This window comes from Nannobrachium achirus (genome assembly GCF_963921795.1).
Source record: "Nannobrachium achirus genome assembly, chromosome: 12".
Classification (NCBI taxonomy): Eukaryota; Metazoa; Chordata; class Actinopteri; order Myctophiformes; family Myctophidae; genus Nannobrachium; species Nannobrachium achirus.
Window position 1 is genome coordinate 36,271,143 of NC_137832.1, and position 23,117 is coordinate 36,294,259.

The following is a 23,117-nucleotide window of genomic DNA, read 5'->3' on the forward strand; positions in this document are numbered from 1 at the left end:
CAAACGGGGTATTCCGCAGGTGTGAATGTGTGTGTGTGAGCATGTTTGTGTATGAACATGAGGGGATGCCTGCGGTGCAGGCGACCCCTCATTGTTTAAGGTCACATTGGCTGCATGGCTCCCCAAAGCCTGCTTGTGTATCTATAGCCTGACTTATACACCGCAATATATACAGGCCCAAAATAGCAGATCTACAAGCTCGCAAGCACAACGCGCTCTGACCTTGTATATCTGCTATTTTCAGGTTGCGACTCCACTGCGCAAGTATAAATCAAGCTTATCGCTATGCACACTCGCCCCTCCGCCAGACAACCCTTCCCTCACCTTCACTGCACGTGTCCCCTCTGCGTCCCAGGCTGCAGTGACAGCGTGAGCCTCCACTGTCATAGTCACTGAGGCAGTAGCTGTCAGGAGGGCACACCGTGTCGTCACAGGTCAGCTCGTACACGCGGGGCACCTCACCCTTCCAGGGGCTCATGGTGGGAATGGGGGTGGTGGGGGGCAACGGAACGCTAGAGGTGCAAGAGGGGAAGAGAAAACAAAGGGAATGACCTCTTTCAGCCTGCCGTCCCCGTTTTGGGGATGTCAAAAATGGTCAATACATACATCATGTTGTGTGCTTGTAGTTTGTCATTTATTTTTGAAAACCTTTTGAATAGGGCTTAAAGCCGCATGCTAACTTTCATGTCCTACCAAGGATTCTGTGCAAGAGCTGAAATATGTACTACTGAGCCTATAGAACACGCCCTGCATGCTCAGGCACTACCACTTGTCGACCAGTAGTGGTCCTACCAGACCATAGGATCTAGTTTTCTCAATAGAAGAGCAGGAAGGCCAAGTGTCAAAATTATATTTTATTCACCAAAAAAAGGTTACAGTGTAGCTTTGAGTGCATGGTTAAATAAAATAATGTAAAGATGACTTTATTCATTATTTGTGTATCAAAAGGTTACTTGTTAATTTTTCTTCATTTGTCTACTTATAAGTAAAATGTTCTCAAAGAGAAGCTTTAATCAAATCTAGGTTCTTCTAATCCAGTGGTTCTCAAACTTGGATTCCAGGGACTCTGTGGGTTCCTTTATGGGGCTCCAAATGGACCCTGACGGGTTCATTTGGTTCCATTTGTACACTGCCAGAGTTAAGGCGAGACCTTGAAATGTGAAAGTTTGAGAAACACTGTTCTAGTCGATTAGAAAGGCTTGCAGGTTTTCGCAAAATCAGTCAACACATAAGTAATCTATGGTCACTCCAGGTCTAGGATTATCAAAAATCGTGATTGGCATCGGACGGGCTCTAATACATGTTTGATCTCCTCCAATGATTGACTCATCTAAGAATGGCACACTCTCTATATAATCCTCCGAGTCTGTGCTCATGAGGTTCTTTATCTCACCAGCAGGGGCCAGAGCAGTCGCTCCATCACTTGGAATTTAGTTTATTAATGTGGGGCAGAGGTGGGAAAAGTACTCAAATGTTTTACTTAAGTAAAAGTATCAATACTGCAATATAGAAATACTCGGTTACAAGTAAAAGTCTGGAATTCAAAATGTACTTGAGTAAAAGTATGACAGTGTTGGTGTCAAAATGTACATACAATACAAAAAGTAAAAGAGTAGAAGTAAAAATATTAGAAACTGGAAATACTCAAGTAAAGTACAAACACCTCAAAATTGTACTTAAGTACAGTACTTAAGTAAATGTACTTTGTTACTTGACACCACTGGGTAGGGTCAGATTGACGAGTGTCAAGTTGGATTTTCATGGGTGAAATAAAAACTACAAATTATTTATTATGTGTTATTTGCAATTTAGGTTTTTCCCAATTATTCTCTGCTGACATGATGGCTAGGCTATGTATGATCATGTTTGTCTTAATGTCTTTCCTTTATTGATAGTTATAGTATAGAGAGTTTGGAAACAGGGAGAGTCGGCGAGTGAAAGGTCCAAACTGCGGACTCGCCGTCAGGCATCAGAGCCGATGTGGCGCACAAACCGTGTCTTAATTTTCAACTCAATCTGGCACCAACCTAAGAAAACCTGTCCGCTGAGTTGCAGCTTACCTTGTGGTTGTAGTAGTGGTAGTGGTGGTGGTGATGGAGATGGTGGTGATGGGGATGGTGTTGGCGGTGGTTGTGGTTGTGGTGTAGCTGTTGGTGGATGTGGTGGTGGGTGGAGGAGTGGTGGATATGAAGGTTGTTGTGGTGCTCTGCTCTGGGGTGGTTGAGAAGACCAGATCACGGAAATCTGGGAGGGTGGGGGAGGAGGTGGAGGAAGGTGGTGCGATTGTGGCATTAGGAGGCGCCATAGTGTTCATGCGGTAAACGACGTTCCGACCGGAAGGCGTTCCGGAGCGGGATCGGAGTTGGGATTTCCGATTGTCTTTGTTCGTGCCCGTGAGCGGCTTCAGCTAAGGAGAAATAGGAGAAGAGCAAGAGACAAAATGAGTAGTGTGGGAATTAAAGATGGCAAGTCATATGAGAGTCTAGTCTAGTCTAGTCTCTTATATGTTCATGAAGCAGTAGCTATTATTAAATGAATGCTTGATAAACAGTTCTCCGGTGATTTGAATGTCGGGACTGCTACTACTTTGAATGTGTAGGTATTAGGGCATTAACGAAAAGGTCGACAAGTCGACTGAGTCGACCTCATTACACAAGTCGACTCCCAACAGAGAAAGTCGAAGTTGAAAAAAAAAATCCTTTGTATATCATTATTTATATCATTATATCATTATACTTTGTGTATCCTTTTTTTCTATCATTATTTTTGCTCCATGCGTGCGTCTGTACAGCATTCAAACAGTAGGATTGCTTATTGTCAAGGCCGGAACGATCCAATATTACAGTGCTACATTACATTTGGTATAACATGGTTCTATTGTGAAAATAGCAGATCTACATGCTGTAGATCGGCTATTTTCACAATTTCTGCCTCTATATATTTGACAATTTGGACAATGTTTAATTTGTCGTTTTAGAGGTATTAAAAAGTCCTTAAATTGGCACTTTAGAAATGTGAAGATACCCTCTATATACTTAAACTTTATAAAATAATTGGGGGGTCGTGTGTGATGTGATGACGTCATCAAACGATAAAGTCGACTTCAACTCAACTTTTTACTGAGTCGAGTCGACTTGCAAAAAGTCGTTAATGCCCCAGTAGGTATGTAAAACGCTGTAGGAAGGACATATAGAGTCTGCACACTGGATGTATAGGAAGCTCCGTTTAAGTTTAAGTTTTTTGGTCAACGTTTCGATCTTAATAGATCTTCATCAGGACATGTAAAACGCTGGAACCACATATTCTATTTTCATGTATGTACGTATGTATGTATGTATGCATGTACAGTATGTATGAGGGTATTTTACCTCTTCAATGAAGACATCATAGTCAGAGTCGTCAATATCAAAGCTGTCCTCATCTTTGATGTCGGAGTTTGTGATGTAACTCTGTCCATAATCTCCGCTAGCAACATCTGTACCTGTTAAGAATGACAATTAAGAATGACAAGTGTGAACATAGGTAAAGGAGACATTTATGACCGTTGCTCATTCTTTTAGATTACTGTGAAGATGGTATTTGGCTCTGATTTCCAAACACGGCAGTGAAGAAGCTGAAATGATCTTTCAACAAGTAAAGGCAAATGAGATTTCAACAAGTGAAATGGTGATGCATATGGGTTAATTGGTGAAATAAAGTTTGAATACTATATCATTAAAAAGCTCAGTTACATTACAATGAATAATGATTTTGGTAGCAGGGACAGCTATCAAAGAAGAAATGTTTTCTCTCTCTCTGTCTGTCTGTCTGTCTGTTCTGTTGCGTTGCAGAAGAACCAGGAGTGCAGCAATGGGTGTACAATTGCTAATATAATGCATGTCACCTGCTCTGCAGGGTTCAAAAGACCCTCCTCCACTCAGCAGCTCTCCCTCCCTCTCCCAGCCCAGACCCCTTCTTTAATCATTCTGTTGTTTACTTAACTCATTCGCTGCTTTAAAAAAAATGGCTGCCAAGTCCCAGGATGCCCCCAGTCTCCATAGACGTACATGTAATTCATAGTGCACAGATCATGCACCACGTGTGTGCACGCTGTTCACAGCTTTCAAACAAAAAAATCTGCTTGGAAATCCGCTCAGGCATTCATGAGATAGCAGCCATTATGTTTTTACATTATGTAAACAAATATGGCTGCCATGTTTGAAAGATGGGGTTGGTATGGGGGTTAAACATGCAATTTCGCAATCGCGATCATGCCTAGTAGTTAGAAGGAGGTCCAAAAATTATTTTTGAATTTTGATTGTTTTCAAAAACTGCCCAAAACTCGGGAAACTCGGGAAACTGCGACCCATGTTAAGAATGACCATGGGGGGGCGCCTGCTGGCCTACAGGTCCAGGCACATACCACATAAGCATTGCCACATAGGCATTGATGCCTGACGGCGTCGCCGGTTCGATTCCCGATCCGGACGACCTTTTCCGCATGTCACTCTCCGTCTCTCCCCCCATTTCCTGTCAGTCTACTGTCCTATCAATAAAGGCATAAAAGTCAAAAACAAATCTTAAAAAAAGAAAAAGAAAAAGAATGACCGTGGGTATGTGACTATGATGATGATGACTATGATGATGTCTGAAAACATACTGGTACAGTATGACAAGGATAGTGAGCAGTAATGGAACAGTCAATATGATTCTACCTCTTAGGCTGTACCCAGGCTGCTGTATGATGTAGTGGAAGGTGTCTCCTAGACCTGTGCCATAGGCTGGTCACAAAGATATAAAGTCAATGCACATGGTTGGTCATGAAATACATTTTATGGTTGACCAGCCACATTACGAAGTACATTACTTTATAGATTCAGTATAAATAACAGATCTTTCCTGTTTATTGAACATACGTGCGTAGCGTATAAATCAGAATAAACATCCGCAGACACAAAAAGAAAAGCCTTGTAGTAGACATTTTCAACATATATGATTACCGTACCACACATCAAATCGTAGTCTTAATGTTGCATAACAGCACAAGACACAAGCTCCTACTCTAGCTGAAAAAAAAAAAAAAAAAAACAGGCAAGGAGCTTTGCGTTGACAGTTCGAATTGATGCAAAGGTTTGACCTGCAGTCTAATAACATTAAGTTTGTAGTGGTATGGTGCTAGTGGTAGTATGGGAGGGGACTAATCTGCTGTTGTGTAACAGACTGTAGTGCCCCCCCCCCCCCACCACCACCACCCATTGATAGCACAGTAGAAGAGGTTACAAGAGAGAGGGACCAGCCATGCTCAACTGGTGGTGATGGTGGGTGGGGGCTTCTGTCTGTCAGAGTGTATTGGATGTATGGAGTGGACAAAGGGTCTGCCGTCCGTCTTCTTCTTAATCCTGTCTGATGAGGCTCGGACGTAACCGGCTTTTGCCCCCTGCTGAGAAACCACGCTTCTCTAGCTCTCTTCGTCTTGCTCAGTCACTCTTTTTTTCCCCTTTTTTTAAAATTTAGTTTCCCATTCATTTCTTTCTGTGAGACTCCCTCCATCACTGTACAGCATTCTCTATACCCCTCTCTCCCTCTTTTTCCATCTCGCTCCATTTCGCTTCTTCGTGGGGCGGACAAGTAGAGCTTAAGATGCTTAATTCAATCACAGCAGTTGAACTGTTTGACAGCCAGCGTGGCGTGTGAGGCACAGAACAGTTCCTCCACCCACCCACATGCTCTACAGTTCAGGACAATACCTACAGTGACTGGGATTTGGAAACGATGTGTGTAGACACAGATAGGGAAGTATTTATGTGGCTGACTGTGCTTCTGTGTGTGTGTGTGTGTGTGTGTGCGTGCGTGCGTGCGTGCGTGCGTGCGTGCGTGCGTGCGTGCGTGCATGCGTGCGTGCGTGCGTGCGTCCGAGCGTGTGTGCGTCCATCCGTGCGTGTGTGTGTGTGTGTGTCACAAACATCAGGCCTATCATTTCAATATCAATCAGACCCCAAAGTTCCCTCCCTCCACCATGACATCCCATTACATTAAAGGTAATCCAGTAAATGACTCCAGTAGAGACTGCTGCTCTACTATTATATATGTGTTTAAGGCTCCAGTCAGAAGCCCCACTGACACACAAACTAACACTGGCCTATATTCAGGAAATTGCCCAGAGCGGCATAATTCCACAGCAGGTTGGCACAGACTGCATGTGGGTTAACGTTCATGTTGTCACATATGCAAATCTATCCGGCATCCATATTTGACATCTCATGTGAAAACCCTGTGCTTTTGAGTTTTATTTTATTTTCACGTTTTGGATGTTCTTTGTTAAAGCATGACAGCATGACAAAAAAAATGATATTGTTGTCGTTACCAACCTCGCCAGTAGACTGGTGAGTAAATGCAAAACAGCTGGTTAGGGAACATTTTGAAACATACAGGGCTGTATTTTGATTGTCTTGAATTAGCAACATTATTAATAAAATAATAATAATAATGAGATAGGATTTGAGATGGGTGAATATAGTTCGAAGATTGGTGGAGGGGCGGCTAGCTCCAGAAGACTACTGCTTCAACGACCACAGTTAGATAGCCTTCTTAGTAGGGCATTAGTTTGGCCTTACTTCATCTACAAGCTACTTCGGAGCCCCGCTTTATCTACAAGCTCACAACGCGTTGCATGTAGAACAGCTATTTTCAATACTTTTGAAATGTTTTGAAAGTGGTTAATTTTGACTGTGGGTTTTACAAATAGATAAAAGTGCTTTTGAACTGATGCTCTTACCAAGGGTGCGGACTGGGCTGTTGATCTGGCTTGGTGGGCTGACTCCATGCACATTGACTCCCCTCACTACAAACTGGTACTCTGTGTCTGGTTTCAATCCCTTTAACACCATGGAGTTAGCCTCAATGGGCTCCCGGATGTATGTCCACTCTGTGTCCATTTCTGGCCTTAGAAAGAGATAACATCCACATATAATGTATTAAACAACATACTGTCAGAGCCTTAATTTTAATCAGCTTAATAGTATACCATGATTTGACCAAAGCTGTTAGATTTGTCCATGGCTCATGGCCATGGACTATACGGGGAGAAAATGTCAAATATGTTAGTTTAGTTACAAATGTAATGCAATTTGTAATGAAAAAAAATACAACCACACATAACTGTGTAAAGCTGAACAAGTTGAAGTTTGAACGGAATTTGTAGCTCAACTATAGTGTGGTATAACGCAAAGGGTTCCCAAAACCTTCAGTGCCGCGACCCCCCCAAAATAATCATATTTTAACGGGAAGTGTACCGAGTCCCCAGTAGATTTAGTTTGACTCGGTTCCCCAGATAAGTATTGTGAAAATAGCCCAAGTACAAGCTCAGTCCTGACCCCCAGTTTGGGAACCACACACACGCACACGCGCGCGCGCGCGCGCACACACACACACACACACACACACACACACACACACACACACACACACACACACACACACACACACACACACACACACACACACACACACACACACACACACACACACACACACACACACACACACACACACACACAGGGATTCTGTGCATTTCGAGAATAGGGGATTATGCTGTGCTTTCCATTTAAGGGAATGATCTAGTATTTGGATTGCAGATTATCTTTTGATGTAATTGTAATTCCAAATTGAATACACTAGCTGTAAATAAAGCATTTTCAGAGTTGGATGGACAAAAAACGAATAAAGTTTTAAACACTAAACTTATAAACACTTTGTTTTTTTCCTTCTTTCTTTTTTTTTTACTTTGTTTATTTATCCTGGGAGAATGTTTCAAGTGTGAAGCAAGATAAATGAAGCATGTCTTATAAAAGTAGTCTAGAATTAAAATACATAAAAAACATTTAACCAGAGAAGTATTTGAAAATATAGCAAACTGCAGCAGTCTTGTTTCCTGTTTTCCATCTGGAGCTACCATCCATATGTCCAGATTTTGGGGCACTGGTGGTCAGGCGCCTGCAGCCACAACTATTTGTTGTATAAGGTCATCTCCGTCATCACTCAATGTCTGTGTTCAGTGATATTTCCTTTGATGTGTGGGGGGGAAAGATTTGCCTCTAAGATGGCTCTTGTTCTATGAGCAAGCCCTGCATGCACACACAGACAATGATTCATGCCGTCGTTGTCGGGTGGAAACCTTGTATGTCCAAAACCTTCCTTTGTTATTATTTTAAAAAAATATTTGGAAGTAGTGAAATTAGACGATCTACAAGCCTTGCGATTCGTTGTGTGCTATTTGGGCTACTTTTGCTATTTGCGCTACTTTTTTTTCACTACTTTCATGCAGCACTTTTGTATGGTGAAGTAGGGCTTTAATTTACGGGGGTGGGAAACATACACATTTGAAACATGGATATATGAGGTTTCTGCCTGACAGTGACGATGTGTAATCCCTCACACACACTTTATCTGGTTTCTCTGCCTCCTACTCTTTCTCTCAATACATGTTTCTAGCTCTCTTTCTCTCTATATATATATCGGGGGTCTTCAACGTTTTCAGGCCAAGGACCCCTTGAGAGAGAGAGATGAAGCAGGGACCCCCTCTGCATGTTGTATAAATGTGTGATGAAGATTTTCATCGATTTCATAGATAGATTCATAGACTTGTTTGACAGCACTGTCATCAGTCTATGTTGGATTCGTGTTAATGTGTATTTTCAGACATTTAACCACTTAAATTGTTGATATTTTATAAACTTGACCTTTCACTATGTACTTGGTCTGCTCTTTTTGACCTCTACACCAAACCTATTTGCCGAAAATAGCCGATCTACAAGCTCAATGTAGATCTGCTATTTTTGGCAAAAATTCTCAGAATATGGACACTAGCGTTCAAGTGGTTAATATAAAAAGGTTTCTATCACTCAAGATTTGGAGGACCCCCTGTAGTAACTCTGAGGAGCCCCTTTTGAAGACCCCTGCTCTATATATTATTCTCTCTATATATCTCTCTCTCGCTCATTCACACTCCCTCACCGTTTCCAGGCCTTGATTTATACTGGATGTGCATAAAAAATAGCAGCTCTTCAAGCTCACACACTGAGCACAATAGCAATAACTATAACAAATATTGATTAAAAAAAAGTGGCGTGGATGGCGGAGTTCACACCAACTATAAAGTAAATACAACAATATATTTCTCTCTCCCTCAGGTCCTCTTTTTGATCTATTTTCCTTCAAGTTTCTTTGTAATTAACTTGTATTGACTGTGTAGTTTTGTAGCTGAACAATTCTTGAACATCCTTTTAAAAGCCCTCTCATTTGTCACTACATAAGGTTCAGAAGCTGAAAAGAATCTTGTTGACTATTCATGTGTGTGTGTGTGTGTGTGTGTGTGTGTGTGTGTGTGTGTGTGTGTGTGTGTGTGTGTGTGTGTGTGTGTGTGTGTGTGTGTGTGTGTGTGTGTGTGTGTGTGCTATGCTGAGAATGAAATTCATTCTTTCTCATGTCCCCAGTGACCCTGATGGAATGGACTGTACTGAGCAGACAAGAGGCAAACTCACGCAAGTCAGTGCTGTGAATTATTCTGAATATCAGAAGGTTTCTATAGATTCCAATCCAGTAGTATTCTATATGGACAATGCATCAAACTTGAAGTAACAGCAGATAAAAGATTTGACAGACACTGTAACATTAAATGCTTGATCCAGACATACAGTAACTCCTAAAATGACAGTACAAAGGCAGGGCTCTTAGCCAATGAGGTGTGGAAAATCTGGGAGTGGTGTTAGCTGGAGTATTGGTTGAGCTTCACATGACAGTTGGCACACTGCAGAATATAGTACGAGCGAGCCCACACTGTTTCGTAGGAACAGTATCTCTAGTTCTAGTATATATATTATAGTTTATAATTGTTGAAGTAACCTCTCAAGGCTCGTCCTCAGACTTGAGGATTTAGGAAACCACTTTAACACTGGGCAACATTATTCAAAATGTTTCACAAATAAAGAAAATACTTGCACAAACACTCAATGCACCGCTTTGCAAAATGTTGTGAACTTGTATATCGGCTACAGTATTTTTTCTATTCGTCGAAGGACTTAAGAGGTCAATTAATCAATCAGCCAAGTTGTTCTTACCTGATGTAAGCCACCAGGAAGTGAAGGACGGGTGCACTCCCCTCACTTTCTCCCTGTTGCCATGACAATGCCAGCTCTGTGTCAGATACTGCTGCAACTATAGGCTGGGTGGGGGGCGATGGAGGCATGCACATTTCTATATGGAAAAAAGAACAATTCAACAATTAAACATTTAATAATTGTTTGTCATGTTGCATGATCCATCCACAACCTAACCTAAGAAAGGACCTGCGGGTGCCCGCATTCGTGAATAATTACACGCATTGGACGCTTTTCAAAGGGAACTGAGGTTTTTTTTTTTTTTTTTTTTTAAATCTATGTGTGTGTGTGTGTTTGTTTGTGTGTGTTTTCACCAGCAAGAAACATTTTTTCAAAATCTATTTAGTCGGATGTTGCAGCCCACGCATGTGTGCGCACGTGTGTGTGTGTGTGTGTGTGTGTGTGTGTGTGCGTGCGTGTGCGCGCGCGTGTGTGTGTGTGTGTGTGTGTGTGTGTGTGTGTGTGTGTGTGTGTGTGTGTGTGTGTGTGTGTGTGTGTGTGTGTGTGTGTGTGTGCATGTGCGTGCATGCACAGTAGCATATTGTTAGTTTCTTACCATGTGGTGCAGTCCTGACATCTCTGGGAACACTAGGTCTACCCTCTCCTGCCCATCCATACGCCCCAACACTGACTCTGTACAGGGTGTTCACCTTCAGGTTACCAATATGGACATCCTGGGAGGGTGTAGAGGGGTGGGTGAGGTAGAAAAAATAAATTAAGGAAAATTAAGAAAAATCAATAAATAAAAAGTAGGAAATGATGTGGAAACAACATGTTAAGGCTCCAATGTGATCTCGGTCTTGTAACCAGCCTGTACACCAACAACAAAAGACCTGTGTAAATCAGCACATACTGTAGTGTAGGTCCTATTTTCTGGGAGAGGGTAGGGCTGTCACGATATGACATTTTACATGACGATTAATTGTCACTCAAATAATTGCGATTAACGACTTAATTGTGTTTTTGTCGTTGATAATTACATTTCTGTTTGGCTTTTAGGCTTTGAAGTTGCACATGGCAGATATGACACATAACCTAAATACACAAAGAAATTATGGACATATTTGACAACTTTCTACTTAAAAAATAACATTGATAGTGGAAATAGACGATCTACAAGCTCACAAGCTTGTAGATCTGCTATTTCCACTATGTTTTACTTTAAAAAAGCATGTATATGAAACATTTTCAACATTCACGATTATGACGATTATGAAAAATAATCGCGATTATGTAAAATAATTACGATTAGACGATTATGTAATAATTGTGACAGCCCTAGGAGAGGGTTCTCTGTGTTTATGGGAGAGGGGCCATTGAATACTTCAATGGTCTCACCATTCCTGTCTCTGCCAGGCTTAAGGTACGTTTTTTGCTTTCAACACAGTAACCTACATACTTCTGACGCATGTGCATGTGTGCACAAGCACGCACAGATAGAGACACAGAGATGTGTGCTCATCTGAGGCTGAGTGCACTGGTCTAGTTTCTTTCATGGCAGTCTGGGAGCCCATTCGGTAAACAAAAAACTAAATTGAAAAAATATATCTTTTGAATGTAATGAATAATCTTTCTTGAAATATTACTAGTATGGTGCCATACTAAAGATGGACAGAGAAATGACACTGACCCATACATGGTCTTAATTTCAAATAATGTGAGGATAAAGCATAAAGTAGGATTACATTTTCAAAGCACAATTATATTGTGTACATCAGTACATCAAATTATACATGTGCAAATTATATTTCTATTTATTGCATGCAATGAAGACATTTTCATTCATTAATTCGTATTTTAAATGCACAGTTATAGCATGTATTAATTACTACACCCTTATGAGGCTATGGACTTGAACTAGCCAATCGGGCAAAATCTGTTGCGTTATTGCATTATAGTTGCATTATACTTAATAATCTGTGCATGTAAAATATATATTTTTCAGTGAATCATCTCTCTCAATCACAGCTACCGGTATGTCCTACAGTCCTATTTTTGAGCAATCACATTAAAAGCATGCAAAATCACAAAACATTGAGCTTCACGCAGATATTCCCACAAACATACTGTATGCTGAGGTCTGTTATTATTGTCGTCAAAATCATACAATGTTAGTTATTACTTGGGCATGCCTCGAAGCGGAGACCTTTTCTAGTTTTTTTCTCTAGGTTAATTGTGAGCAGAACCAATATCTTTACGTTTCTAAACCAGTTAGAATAAAATGAAATAAAAAAATAAAGAATTAGTGGAGGTAACTCTGTGGCCACTACTGGCACCATGCATACACATTTAGGCAGCCAGCAGTTTGCGAGAATTGCTACGGACAGACCTCTCTCATAGATAGCAGCTGTAGACCACGGTGTAAAAAAACATTTGGGGGTTGGGTTGGGGGTTTGCCCAGGACAAACAGCCCTGATTTTGGCCGCAACTTCCACCTTTCTGTTGATGGAAGGTTAACGACTCACAAGTCTACAAACACCATAGTCAATAGTGACTGAGGACAATCTCCAAGCTTTTGTTGCTAAAATGGGCTGAACACAATTAGTTAAAAAAAGGTGCATTGCAGAACCAATCCAAAGTCTTTAGGGCAGGTGTCTTCAACAGGGGGTCCGGGACCCCTAGGGTCCTTAGAGTGACTACAGGGGGGCCGCCAAATCCTTGTGTGATAGGATTATTCTTATAAAATTAACAACTTGAACCCTTGCATCCCTATTCCGAGAACATTAGCCAAAAATAGCATCTACAAGCTCCCCATGCCTCGCGCTGCGAGGCGTTAAGAGCTTGTAGATCTGCTATTTTCAGCAAATAGGTATGTAGAGGTAAAAAAGAGCAGACCAATTGCGTAGTGAAAGGTCAAGTTTACAATATATCAATGATTTAAGAGGTTAAATGTCTGAAAATACACATTAACATGAATCCAACATAGACCGATGACAGCGCTGTCAAACAAGCCTATGAATCTATCTATGAAATCGATGAAAATCTGCATCACCCATTCATACAATATGTAGAGGGGGTCCCTGCTTCATCTCTCTCTCAGCTAAGGGGTCCTTGGCCAAAAAAACGTTGAAGACCCCTGCTTTAGGGGTAGGGGATGTCCTTCATAGTGGTGAGGTGACATGACATGGTTTTCAAAGCAGAGGGTGTAGGATGCGTTCTCACTGCTGTTCTAGTAGTAAATAGAAGTCCCATAATTGGTGGTGGAGACAGGGGCATCACTTGGCTTATAGGGGATGAAAATTTCCACCTGTAGTGTTCACATTTAACCTCAAATTCAGTTATTCTATGCATATTCTCCCCAACTGTTTTGTTTTTGAGTGGTGCAAACCGCTCCTATAAGTGGCTGTGCATGTGTCTGTAGCCTTTTCCGTCAGCGTTTTGCCATAGCAAAACGTGTGTGTAGCATACCCTGTACATCCTAGACTCAAATCCTAGTCTGAAGACGTTATGCAAGCACGACCACCGCTCACTTCACATTGGGTGTGATCTTTTACTGATGAATTGGATTTCTGATCAATTCTGAGTACATCCATGCCTGTCCATGGTCCTCATCCATAGACAACCATACATCTATTAACCACTTTCAACCTGGCATCCCTATTATGGGCACGTCATTATAGGCAAACTTTTTCAAACATCCCCACCCTCCCCAAATAGTGGATCTATCTACAAGCTCACAAAATGTTGTGTCGGGACATTTGTAGATCCACAATCTTCTCTACTTTGAAAACGGGATGTAAATAGCCTAGTAGTACATCTTTGCCACTGCCTATTCTTTCTAAAATGACGCCTCTGGGTGGAGATCTGATTTGTCTGACAATGCGAGCGAGACTAGACACATTCAAACTCCCCCGCTTCACAGCAAGTTGCCAAAATTGAGTCGAGGCTGGGGTAGCATTCCCAGATACCCAACTGTGTGCCTCTCTTCTAGACTCTAGCTGAGGTAGTCCTTCTCCCTACTCTTCTGCTCCCACTTCTTGTGCTTATGTTGTAGGTAGAAGAGATGTGGTCCCCAGCAGCCATCGTCGCCACCAAAGGCGCTCTGTTGCTGCTGGTCCTGCAGCCGTTGCTGGTCCTGCACTCCTGGAGGGCCTCAAAGTAGGTGGCCTGCACAGGCTTGTGACACTGCAATACTTGGATTGCCTCATCTTTTTTAAACCACTCCCTTTTTCTTCCGATGTTGACAGAGTCCTCCCAATCGTCCAACAGCTCCGTCACAACCATGGCATAGACGTACGTTCTGTGTTTCCTCTTTCGGTTCTCAAATACTCCAATTAAGCGACCTATAGTCCCCTTTATGCCAGCCTCTTCACACACTTCTCGAGCTGCGGCAACATTGGGCTCCTCCTCTGGCTCTATTCCTCCACCAGGGACAACCCATCTATCAGGATGCCGACTACTGCTCACCAGCATCACCTCCTCTTCCGTCTCGCTCTTGAAGCACAGACACGCGGCCCGTTTCTTGTAGCCGTCCCCGTCGTACGTCTTCACCATTGCAACAGGTGCGAGGATTGAGAATGCCTTTCCTTAAAGAACGCTGTGCAGCAGCTGTACCACTCCTCGCATAAGTCAGAGTAAAAGATTGTAGTCCAGCAGTTCACCTGATTTATATATTAACTGCTGGCCAGATGTGACTCGTCACAACGTATTGATGACATTGCCTTACCTTATAAGGTGCTTTGCTCTTTAAGAGTCAGTCAGATCGGCAGTTGTCCTCGACCGCTGAGCCGACTGATATGCCCAATTGCCCATATATGGATATCTCTGTATCTGTCAGTCCTTGTCCCTTAAGCGGTGAAAGCCGCTTCCAAGGAGTGGCTTTGTGTGTCCCATGTGTGTCCCCCACATCCATATATGGTCATTTCAGTCCAGAATGAACAGGTTTTATCTGTCCGTAAATGTGTGTCCCATGTGTGTCCCCCACGTCCATATATGGTCATTTCAGTCCAGAATGAACAGGTTTTATCTGTCCCGTACGTCCAGAATATGTGTGTAGTGTCCGTCCCGGTCTGATGATTGGATGATTAAAAATGTCCAATGAGACCATACTTTGAGGATTGGTCAAGCTTCACATGACAATTCGGCCCTCCAGATAAAATCATTCAGAATTCAGAATTCAGAATTCCGAGCTCTGGAACTCTAGAACACATACCGCTTCACTTCGAACCGAATGTATAAGAGTTCATAGCTCTAGAATACATAGAATAAAAGTTCACCGCTTCACTTCGAACCGAGGTTTGATTTTTATGGAGCAGACTGATTTGTTTGCTCACAAACAATAAAATACTGCTCAAAGTAATTTATTAGAACGTATCAACACATTTACTTTTCTAAAATGTAGTAACCTAACCCTCATCCACAGCTTTATCAAATACAGAAAGACTACGATGTCTTTCCGGCCAGGACAGAAAAGAATGTCCAGTAGGATCTCGTCATTCAGTTATGATGTCAATGGGGAAAAAATGCATGTTGCTCCAGGAGCATTCATTGATGCAATGAGGATCTAAAGAGTTGCTAAATAGTAGGAATGAAAAAGAATGATATTTAACTCTTATACTGCTTTGAACGTTCCCGTTCGCCCCATTTTTGACAGCGGCGCAATGCCAATTGTACGTTCTTTGGCTCGTTCTTTTGTACCTTGGTTTGATGTCTGTAAACTGATGAGGGGTCGCGCGGGTGTGTACCGTTGAAACAGCTCCCGTAAAAGTACTCTCAAAAACCCACTGGACGTTAGCATCAATGGAGTAACAAAACACTTCCATGTGATTTCCTCTGGATCTATTGCTCTGCAGCGACTGAGCTGCCTTGACAAACGGGAGCCTACTGAGACCATTTTCACATTAATTCTTGCATGAGGCTGCCCTCTACTGCTGGTAGAGCCACGGTACACCTCTTTAAGGAGAAAATTAAAAAATAATAATGAAAAAAATAATAATAATACATCTTTGTCTATAACATCGCAAAGGTAAGGTGCTTTTGCTGGCACAAAACCCAATAATAAATAACAACATCTGGCAGGGAAAAAGTTAAGCAGCAATTTCTTAAGGCCATGTGCGCATGCTTGGCCATGTGCAGCTGGCTACAGGGTCTGTTGATTGTTTACTCAGTCATTGATACACTTAGGCACATTACAGATAGAGCCAGAGGAACACACGGCTGTTGTCTTATTAGCACAAAGACCTTAGCTTGGTGAACTCCAACCTGGAGTCTGCAGTGTCTCTCCCCCAAACTGTCTGTCTCACCAGCTGTGCTAACATTTAAATATTTTTTGCATCTAAAGATAATAATCAAAACTACGCTGCATTTCGACAATGGAGCGTCGGCAGGATAGCGCCTCACCCCACGGAGGTTAGGGTTAGGGTTAGGGTTAGGTTTGGTTGTCGAAAAGATGACATTTAGAAACAGCTAAACGCTCCCTCCCTCCCAGGCTACCTGAATGGTGCTAATAGTTAGCCTGTGATCCAGCCTGCTACGCTACATTCGGTGGAGTTTTCTTTTCTCACTTTGCTTATGATGATGAATGATAAGAAACGAAATTAGAAGAAAAAGAAAAAAGCCGTAAATTGTAGCTAGCCTGGATCCCAGGCTAGCTAATAGTTGCTACTTGCTACTACTACTTTGATTAGGGATTTTCAGCAATACAGATGCGATGCATTCCATGTAGTCTACATGACAGTTACCCTTTAAGTTTAACAAAGCATATTTAGGCTATACTGTGTACAACAAGTCAAAACTCTTACACACCATAATGTGGTAGTTTTTCAAATGAAGCCATTGAGCTACACAGCATGTTAACCATGATACAACAGTAGTGTATTTTAACTAAGAGAACGGTACTCACAAAGCTTGCTTGCCCATCAAATTGTCCCTGAAAGATAGAACAGAGGTAAGCTTGTTAGTAATTTACTGTAAATATTTGAGGTTAAAAACAACACTGGATGTTAATGAGTACCATTCTATAAAGGCCTCATGCTTATAATTAACTCTGAATAAAGCCCCAAAAGCCATTTTTTAAGACCAATCATTTCCCAGAACTTTTGTTAAAGTCATGTGTGTCACTGTGTTACATTATTTTTTGTTCTCTTTTTGGTGACACCTCTCATAGCAGCATTTGTCTATACCTTATTGTAAAGTGTTACCTATAATATAATTTTCTTTTTTTTACAGATAATTGAATCTTGACCATCAGGTCCAAATTCGTGTCAGATCCTGTGTCTAGGAGACACCTTTGAAGTTTGACTCAATCTAAATGTATCAATAAAAGAGCAGCGATACTCTAACATACAGATTTTACTTGACTGTTTTTTTTTATAGATTGGACACATTTACATTTTATTCATAAATAATAAGTTACATAGTGCTGCTTTAAAATAATTTATATAAAGAGTAAAACATTCTAATCAATTTGAAAACCAGAAGAAAAACTGCTGGGCAATTAATAGTACAATTTACAATGTAGACGTTTAGCAGACACTCTTATCTAGAACGACTTACAAGTGCGAGACTGGAGTGACCAGAGTAAGCATGAACCCTAATCAACAAACAGGGTAAATAGTCAAACTAGGGTTTGACTATTTACTAGGGTGTAGGGTGCTGAGAGAACAATGTAGTGCCTCAAAGAAACTAAGATACCAGGTAACAATTAACCTAGCATCTGTCCAAATAACATGCTATTTAAATAAAATGTAACATTGCAGTCAAGATCAGATCACATAGCATTTCTTGTCTACAGTATATTTGACCAGCCCCAGCGGAGAGGGGTATTTGTTTTCATCTGGATTGTCTGTTTGTTAAAGAAAACGGCCACCCAGAGTAACAAAGATCAAAATATTCTGAAGGTATGGGGGTGCCATGCCTTTGGTTGCTTTGTAGGCAAATACCAGTATTTTCTACTAGGTCTGGGTGTGTGAAGCAAATAGAATGGAACCGTTAAGGTCCATTCTTTAGTAAGCAGTGCTTGGTGTATGATTTTTACTCAATTAAACATGATGCTCTTAACTACACATTTCATTTTCTCCCATCTCTATTATGTTTTAGGAAGAAGTAGTATTGCTCCAAATAAGAACCATAGATAGTCTGTGACAAGGATGAAATATGTTTCAATACAATTTAAAAAAAAAACATAAAGGATAGAGACATGTTTAATGTTATCAGCAATCGATAGTCACGTCACATAATGTGTCTTCCTAATTATTGATTACATGACCTTTGACCTGGGGCTACTGTATCTTGAAAAGGTCAAACTCAATCACTGGTTTGTCCAAAATGGAACAAAAAGGCAGAGCTCGCGCGCGCGCTGGTGTCTGTTCTGAGTTAAGGGAGGAGAGGTTTGTGGTACCTGGCAGCAGTTTGGTGACATGTTTGACCAGTTATAATATGAATGAAAATGTTAATGTTTTACTTGTTATCAATTAGAGTCCAGGGTAAAGTGCTGGATAACAAATGAAATGTCCAAGAAAGGAAGGGATATCTCATCAATTCATTTAGGTTCAGAAGGTGAAATTTGTTTAAGTTCCATCGTTTTTTTTCGATTAAAAAAAGAAAGGGAAGAAGAAGAGGGGAGGGGGTGCATCAGGTACCTGATGAAAACCAGACGATCGGAATGTTGTACAGTACATTCTAATACAATGACACAGTGGCAGCATCCCTAACAATGTGCGGATATTCCTTACTTTCCTGGACTTGTAATCAATACACATACATTTTTGATGAAATATTATAGTGTACTCACAGTGGCCAGCATGTCCAAGCTGAGAGGAACCTCCAGCAAGGACGCACTACTGACAGGATTATTATTCTTCATTTCTGTGTAGAACACCTGTAAAGACACACACAGCACAATAGATAAATAGTCATGAAGTGCATCAGACTACTTTTTAACAGAGTTTAGAGTGTGAAAGACCTTGAGAAAGAAACTATTCACGAGTCCTTCCCCTCTCTTCTTATCGATTTCAATGAAAATGGGATGTCAAGGATTGGTATTGCAACTTATGCCAGATAGCATAAGGCGGATAGCCTCGCTCGCTCCCATTTCAGTCATACTTCAGTCACAAGAACTAAACGGCAGACAGAGTGATAAAGCCACCTGACTGCTTCTGTGTATGAAAGAGATTGTGCACTTCACTACTCGGTTTCACAGCTTAGCTGGAGGCAAAACAAGGGAATGATTGAGTGACCACATATGGGGACTTCAAAGTATTTCTATGGGGGGATATGGTCAATCGCAGCCACAGGGAGGGTTCTAGCAACAGCATGCGTGATTTTTTTAGTTGTATTTATGACCCTTTGAAGAGACTTTTATATCTGTGACCGGGGGGGGGGGGGGGGGGGGGGGGGCAATGGAGAGACACTCACTCACTTCTAAAAATAGGATTTTGTATTCGTCAATAAAAGTTTGTGTTCATATACAGTATATTATCAGTGTGACATAATAGTGACATTTTTTATTGATGGTCAAAGCAGGTTGAAGCAGTTAATACAGTAGTTTTCATTAGTAGTAGTTGCAAGTTTCAGTCCTGCACAAACATAAGACAAAATTCAAGTGCTGCCTGTGTTTTCATATTTGTCAAGGTGTCAAAATATTGCATATTGCATGTGGATGTTTTCTTATTGTGCGCGTGCATTCATTATATGTGCGCTCCCCCACTTCTAAAAGTATCTTTTGAGAGGCCACCAGCAGGTTTTTGTTCATATATATATATATATATATATATATATATATATATATATATATATATATATATATATATATCTTCTAGTCTTTTAGTACAGCTGTGATGTTGTGCAAACCAAAAGAGGTTTGTCAGAGATGTGGTTTCCCAGGAATGTTAAACTATGAACCCTTTCCACAGTCTCCATTTATGAATAGTGGGGGGTAAGGGTTGTCTGATTTGTACAGTCTGAAAGTTCCGTGTTTTTTGTGGTGTTCAGTGGCAGTGTGTTTGCTGAACAGAGGTTTCTGGACCTCGTCTCTGGTCAGACTCATCTCCCCCTGAGATGAGTCTGACCACAGATATTTCTAATAAGTTTAGCAGAGAAAGTAGAGTTGGTATGTCAACAAAATATATGTTAGGAATATCATATTATATGGTATGTGTTTGTTTCAAATTGTGAGTCTGTTTTTCCTGCTTGACCTGAAAGTATTTTGGCTCAGCTCAGCACGTTTTCAAGTATAAATGTTGTTTTAGTGCAACTGAGTGACCAGGCTTGATTTCTGACTTTCATTTTGGCCAAGGTTTCTCTATTTTGAAGTGCAAAAGTAATCCCAAACATTTGACATGACCATGAACATGAAGACAAGGAGCAAATACTATGTAAATAAATACAGGCTTATGTATGAACTGCCAAAGTCATTGGCTAATTGAACCCACATGCTAATCTATGAGTGGTCTGCTTGCTAGTTAGCTAGCTTGTTAATCCTCTTAGCACAGACATTATGGTCAAAAGTAGAGCACACACTGTCAAACTGATCCAGACTCCATTAATGGCTTCCTCAAAACAAATACATGGATGGGTGGATGGATGGATGGGTGGATGGATGGATGGATGGATGGATGGATGGAAGGAAGGAAGGAAGGAAGGAAGGAAGGAAGGAAGGAAGGAAGGAAGGAAGGAAGGAAGGAAGTATCCTTTACAAACCTACTAGTACACTATTGTGACATGACAGTTTATTAAGACATTTTGCTGGACTGTTGCTTTTTATGTCTGCTCAACTCTGCTTCACTCTGACACTATAATCAGTCATTCTTTTCTGCCAGCAACTGCATTTTATCTTTACACCATATGTGACAATTCCCAGGAACTCATTTGCTATTCCTGCATAGAAAATGTGCACATAATATTTTGCATTGGATGAATTTATGTGTTTATTGTCCTTGTTCAGTTATAGTTCATTGTATGTGGTGTGTTTTTTAAGTCACCATGAGTGATTTATTTTTGATTTATAGATCGAGTTTTCCCTCTGGGACTCCTTGCTGCACAAGAAACACAGAGGATACACACAGATAGTGGCCCTACCATGGTGCTAATGTAACGGAGGTGATCCGAACCTCCCCACCCGGCTTCGGACCCGGGTCTCCCGCATGAAAGTCCAATATCTTAACCATTACTCCAAAGGGATATCCCTATGGAACGAGGGCAGATACTAGACTTTTGAGGCTTCAGGCTGGGGTTGCGACTCTCTCCGCCACACTCACCCCCCTTTGACCTTCTCCTACGGGGAAGCCCGGATCCGGGTCACGGCACCAATGTAACGGAGGTGATCCGAAGCTCCCCACCCGGCTTCGAACCCGGGTCTCCAGCATGAAAGTCCAATATCTTAACCATTACTCCAAAGGGATATCCCTATGGAACAAGGGCAGATACTAGACTTTTGAGGCTTCCGGCTGGGGCTGCGACTCTCTCCGCCACACTAGTAAGCCTGAGTAGAGATGGGACGTTCGCGAACGCGGCGCATTGTGATCGGCTATTTTGTGATCGGCTATTTCTTTTGGGTTGAAGTGATTTGTAATTATAATCAAAATCCACAAAGTAACTAGTAACTAAAATGAGCCAGTCTTTTGAACGGTTCTTTGAAAGGAACAGATCCCAGAGATCCAGCTCACTTCAAAGAACCATAAATCCCATCTCTAAGCCTGAGGCAGCATGCAAACTCCCTTCTAGCCAACGTACAATCCCTGGATAACAAGCTGTGCAAGTTGAGAGCAAGCATCTCCCTCCTGCTGGGAACAAAATATTGTAACATGTGCCTTAAGGCTAGTATATACCAGACCAACATTGTGTAGTCAAGCTGTCGACAAGCGTCTATGGCCAAACATTGGTAGAATGCAGGCTGGGAGGTGGAGATTATGTGTTTACTGTACCTTGTATCCAGTAATGGTGCTAACATGACGTCTGGGCATCTTCCATCGCACGCTGAAGGCTGTGCAGTTCACTGTGTCTAGCTGAATATCCAATGGAGGGCTCAGACGATCTGATTAAGAGAAACAGACAAAATGAATGAGCTCATACAATTATAAAGGATAAGAAAGCTATGTAATTATATGGATTTGGGGTCGGGATCCTTGTAGAAACGGCATGGATCCAAAGTGAATCTCGGACTTCATGTGACCAGCTATATAATATCTGGAGTGGGAACAGAAAATCGACCAACTTATTTCAGTTAAGGTTGCTCACTCAGTGCATACGTAGGGACAACCGCTCCTTCTGGGTATTGTCACATCAGCGAGGTTTCAACAAATACGCTTTAGTGTCCTTAATGCGTCTACGTCACAAACTATCACCACAAGCGAGCCTATGTTTCAAGCCCATGAATTGGTGAGGTGAAGCTTACAGTAGAGTTGGCCACTTGATTCAAAAAGCCGTCATCTATGACATCAGTCAACGTTAGACGTATCTGTGACGTACATGTATGTTTCTAAATTTGGGTTTCGTAAAATTTAAGTTCAATATTTGAAAAGGTACAGTATATGTGGAGATGCTTCTGAGGTTTACTGGCAACTTGCATTAGTTGCATACAACATTTGGCGCTGATCGGGCAGTGGTTTGCAAGATTAGCTCTGGACAGACAGACACACTGTCAAACAGAGCCTGTCTAGACGGCTTGCCAGCGGCTGCATGGAATCGCACCTAGGGGGTGAAAACTGCCAGCTCAAGCTCCAGCACCTCTTGTCCGGTTGACCGGCGCTGACTGTTTCAGGCCAAAACATAATCATGTCTTCAAGGCAGGCACTGTTTCATGAGTCATGCAGACTCAAGAGGAAATTTGGAATTTCTTTTGAATGAGGATGGTCAACAGTTTAAAGGTGTGTAAATTATATTGCTAGCTACACACAGTGGCATTACCCCCTAAAGCACAACTACAGGGGCAATAAGAGCTTTTCACGACTTGACGACTAGAAGGTCTAGCAGTTAAACTAAACTTCTGTGTTCATTTAACTCGGAGTGTACACATAATACCAAATAGACCCACTCTCAGAATTACAA

The 23,117-nt window shown here is 41.6% G+C and overlaps 1 protein-coding gene across 1 annotated transcript in view; it reads right to left on the reverse strand.

Annotated features, from left to right (window-relative positions):
* Positions 1 to 22,099, reverse strand: part of egflam (EGF-like, fibronectin type III and laminin G domains) — a gene marked incomplete at its 3' end in the record, with an annotated part of 47,688 nt that extends 25,589 nt beyond the window's left edge. Inside the window, exons 1-9 of the mRNA XM_080738180.1 lie at positions 21,995 to 22,099; positions 18,865 to 18,951; positions 16,975 to 17,001; positions 10,690 to 10,807; positions 10,095 to 10,230; positions 6,755 to 6,921; positions 3,369 to 3,481; positions 2,160 to 2,407; positions 325 to 512 (exon numbers count right to left, since the gene is read on the reverse strand). Of these exons, the coding sequence (XP_080594306.1) occupies positions 325 to 512; positions 2,160 to 2,407; positions 3,369 to 3,481; positions 6,755 to 6,921; positions 10,095 to 10,230; positions 10,690 to 10,807; positions 16,975 to 17,001; positions 18,865 to 18,951; positions 21,995 to 22,033 (1,123 nt within the window). The 5' untranslated portion in view covers positions 22,034 to 22,099. The remainder of the gene's footprint in view (positions 1 to 324; positions 513 to 2,159; positions 2,408 to 3,368; positions 3,482 to 6,754; positions 6,922 to 10,094; positions 10,231 to 10,689; positions 10,808 to 16,974; positions 17,002 to 18,864; positions 18,952 to 21,994) is intronic.
* Between the last annotated feature and the right edge of the window lie 1,018 nt (positions 22,100 to 23,117).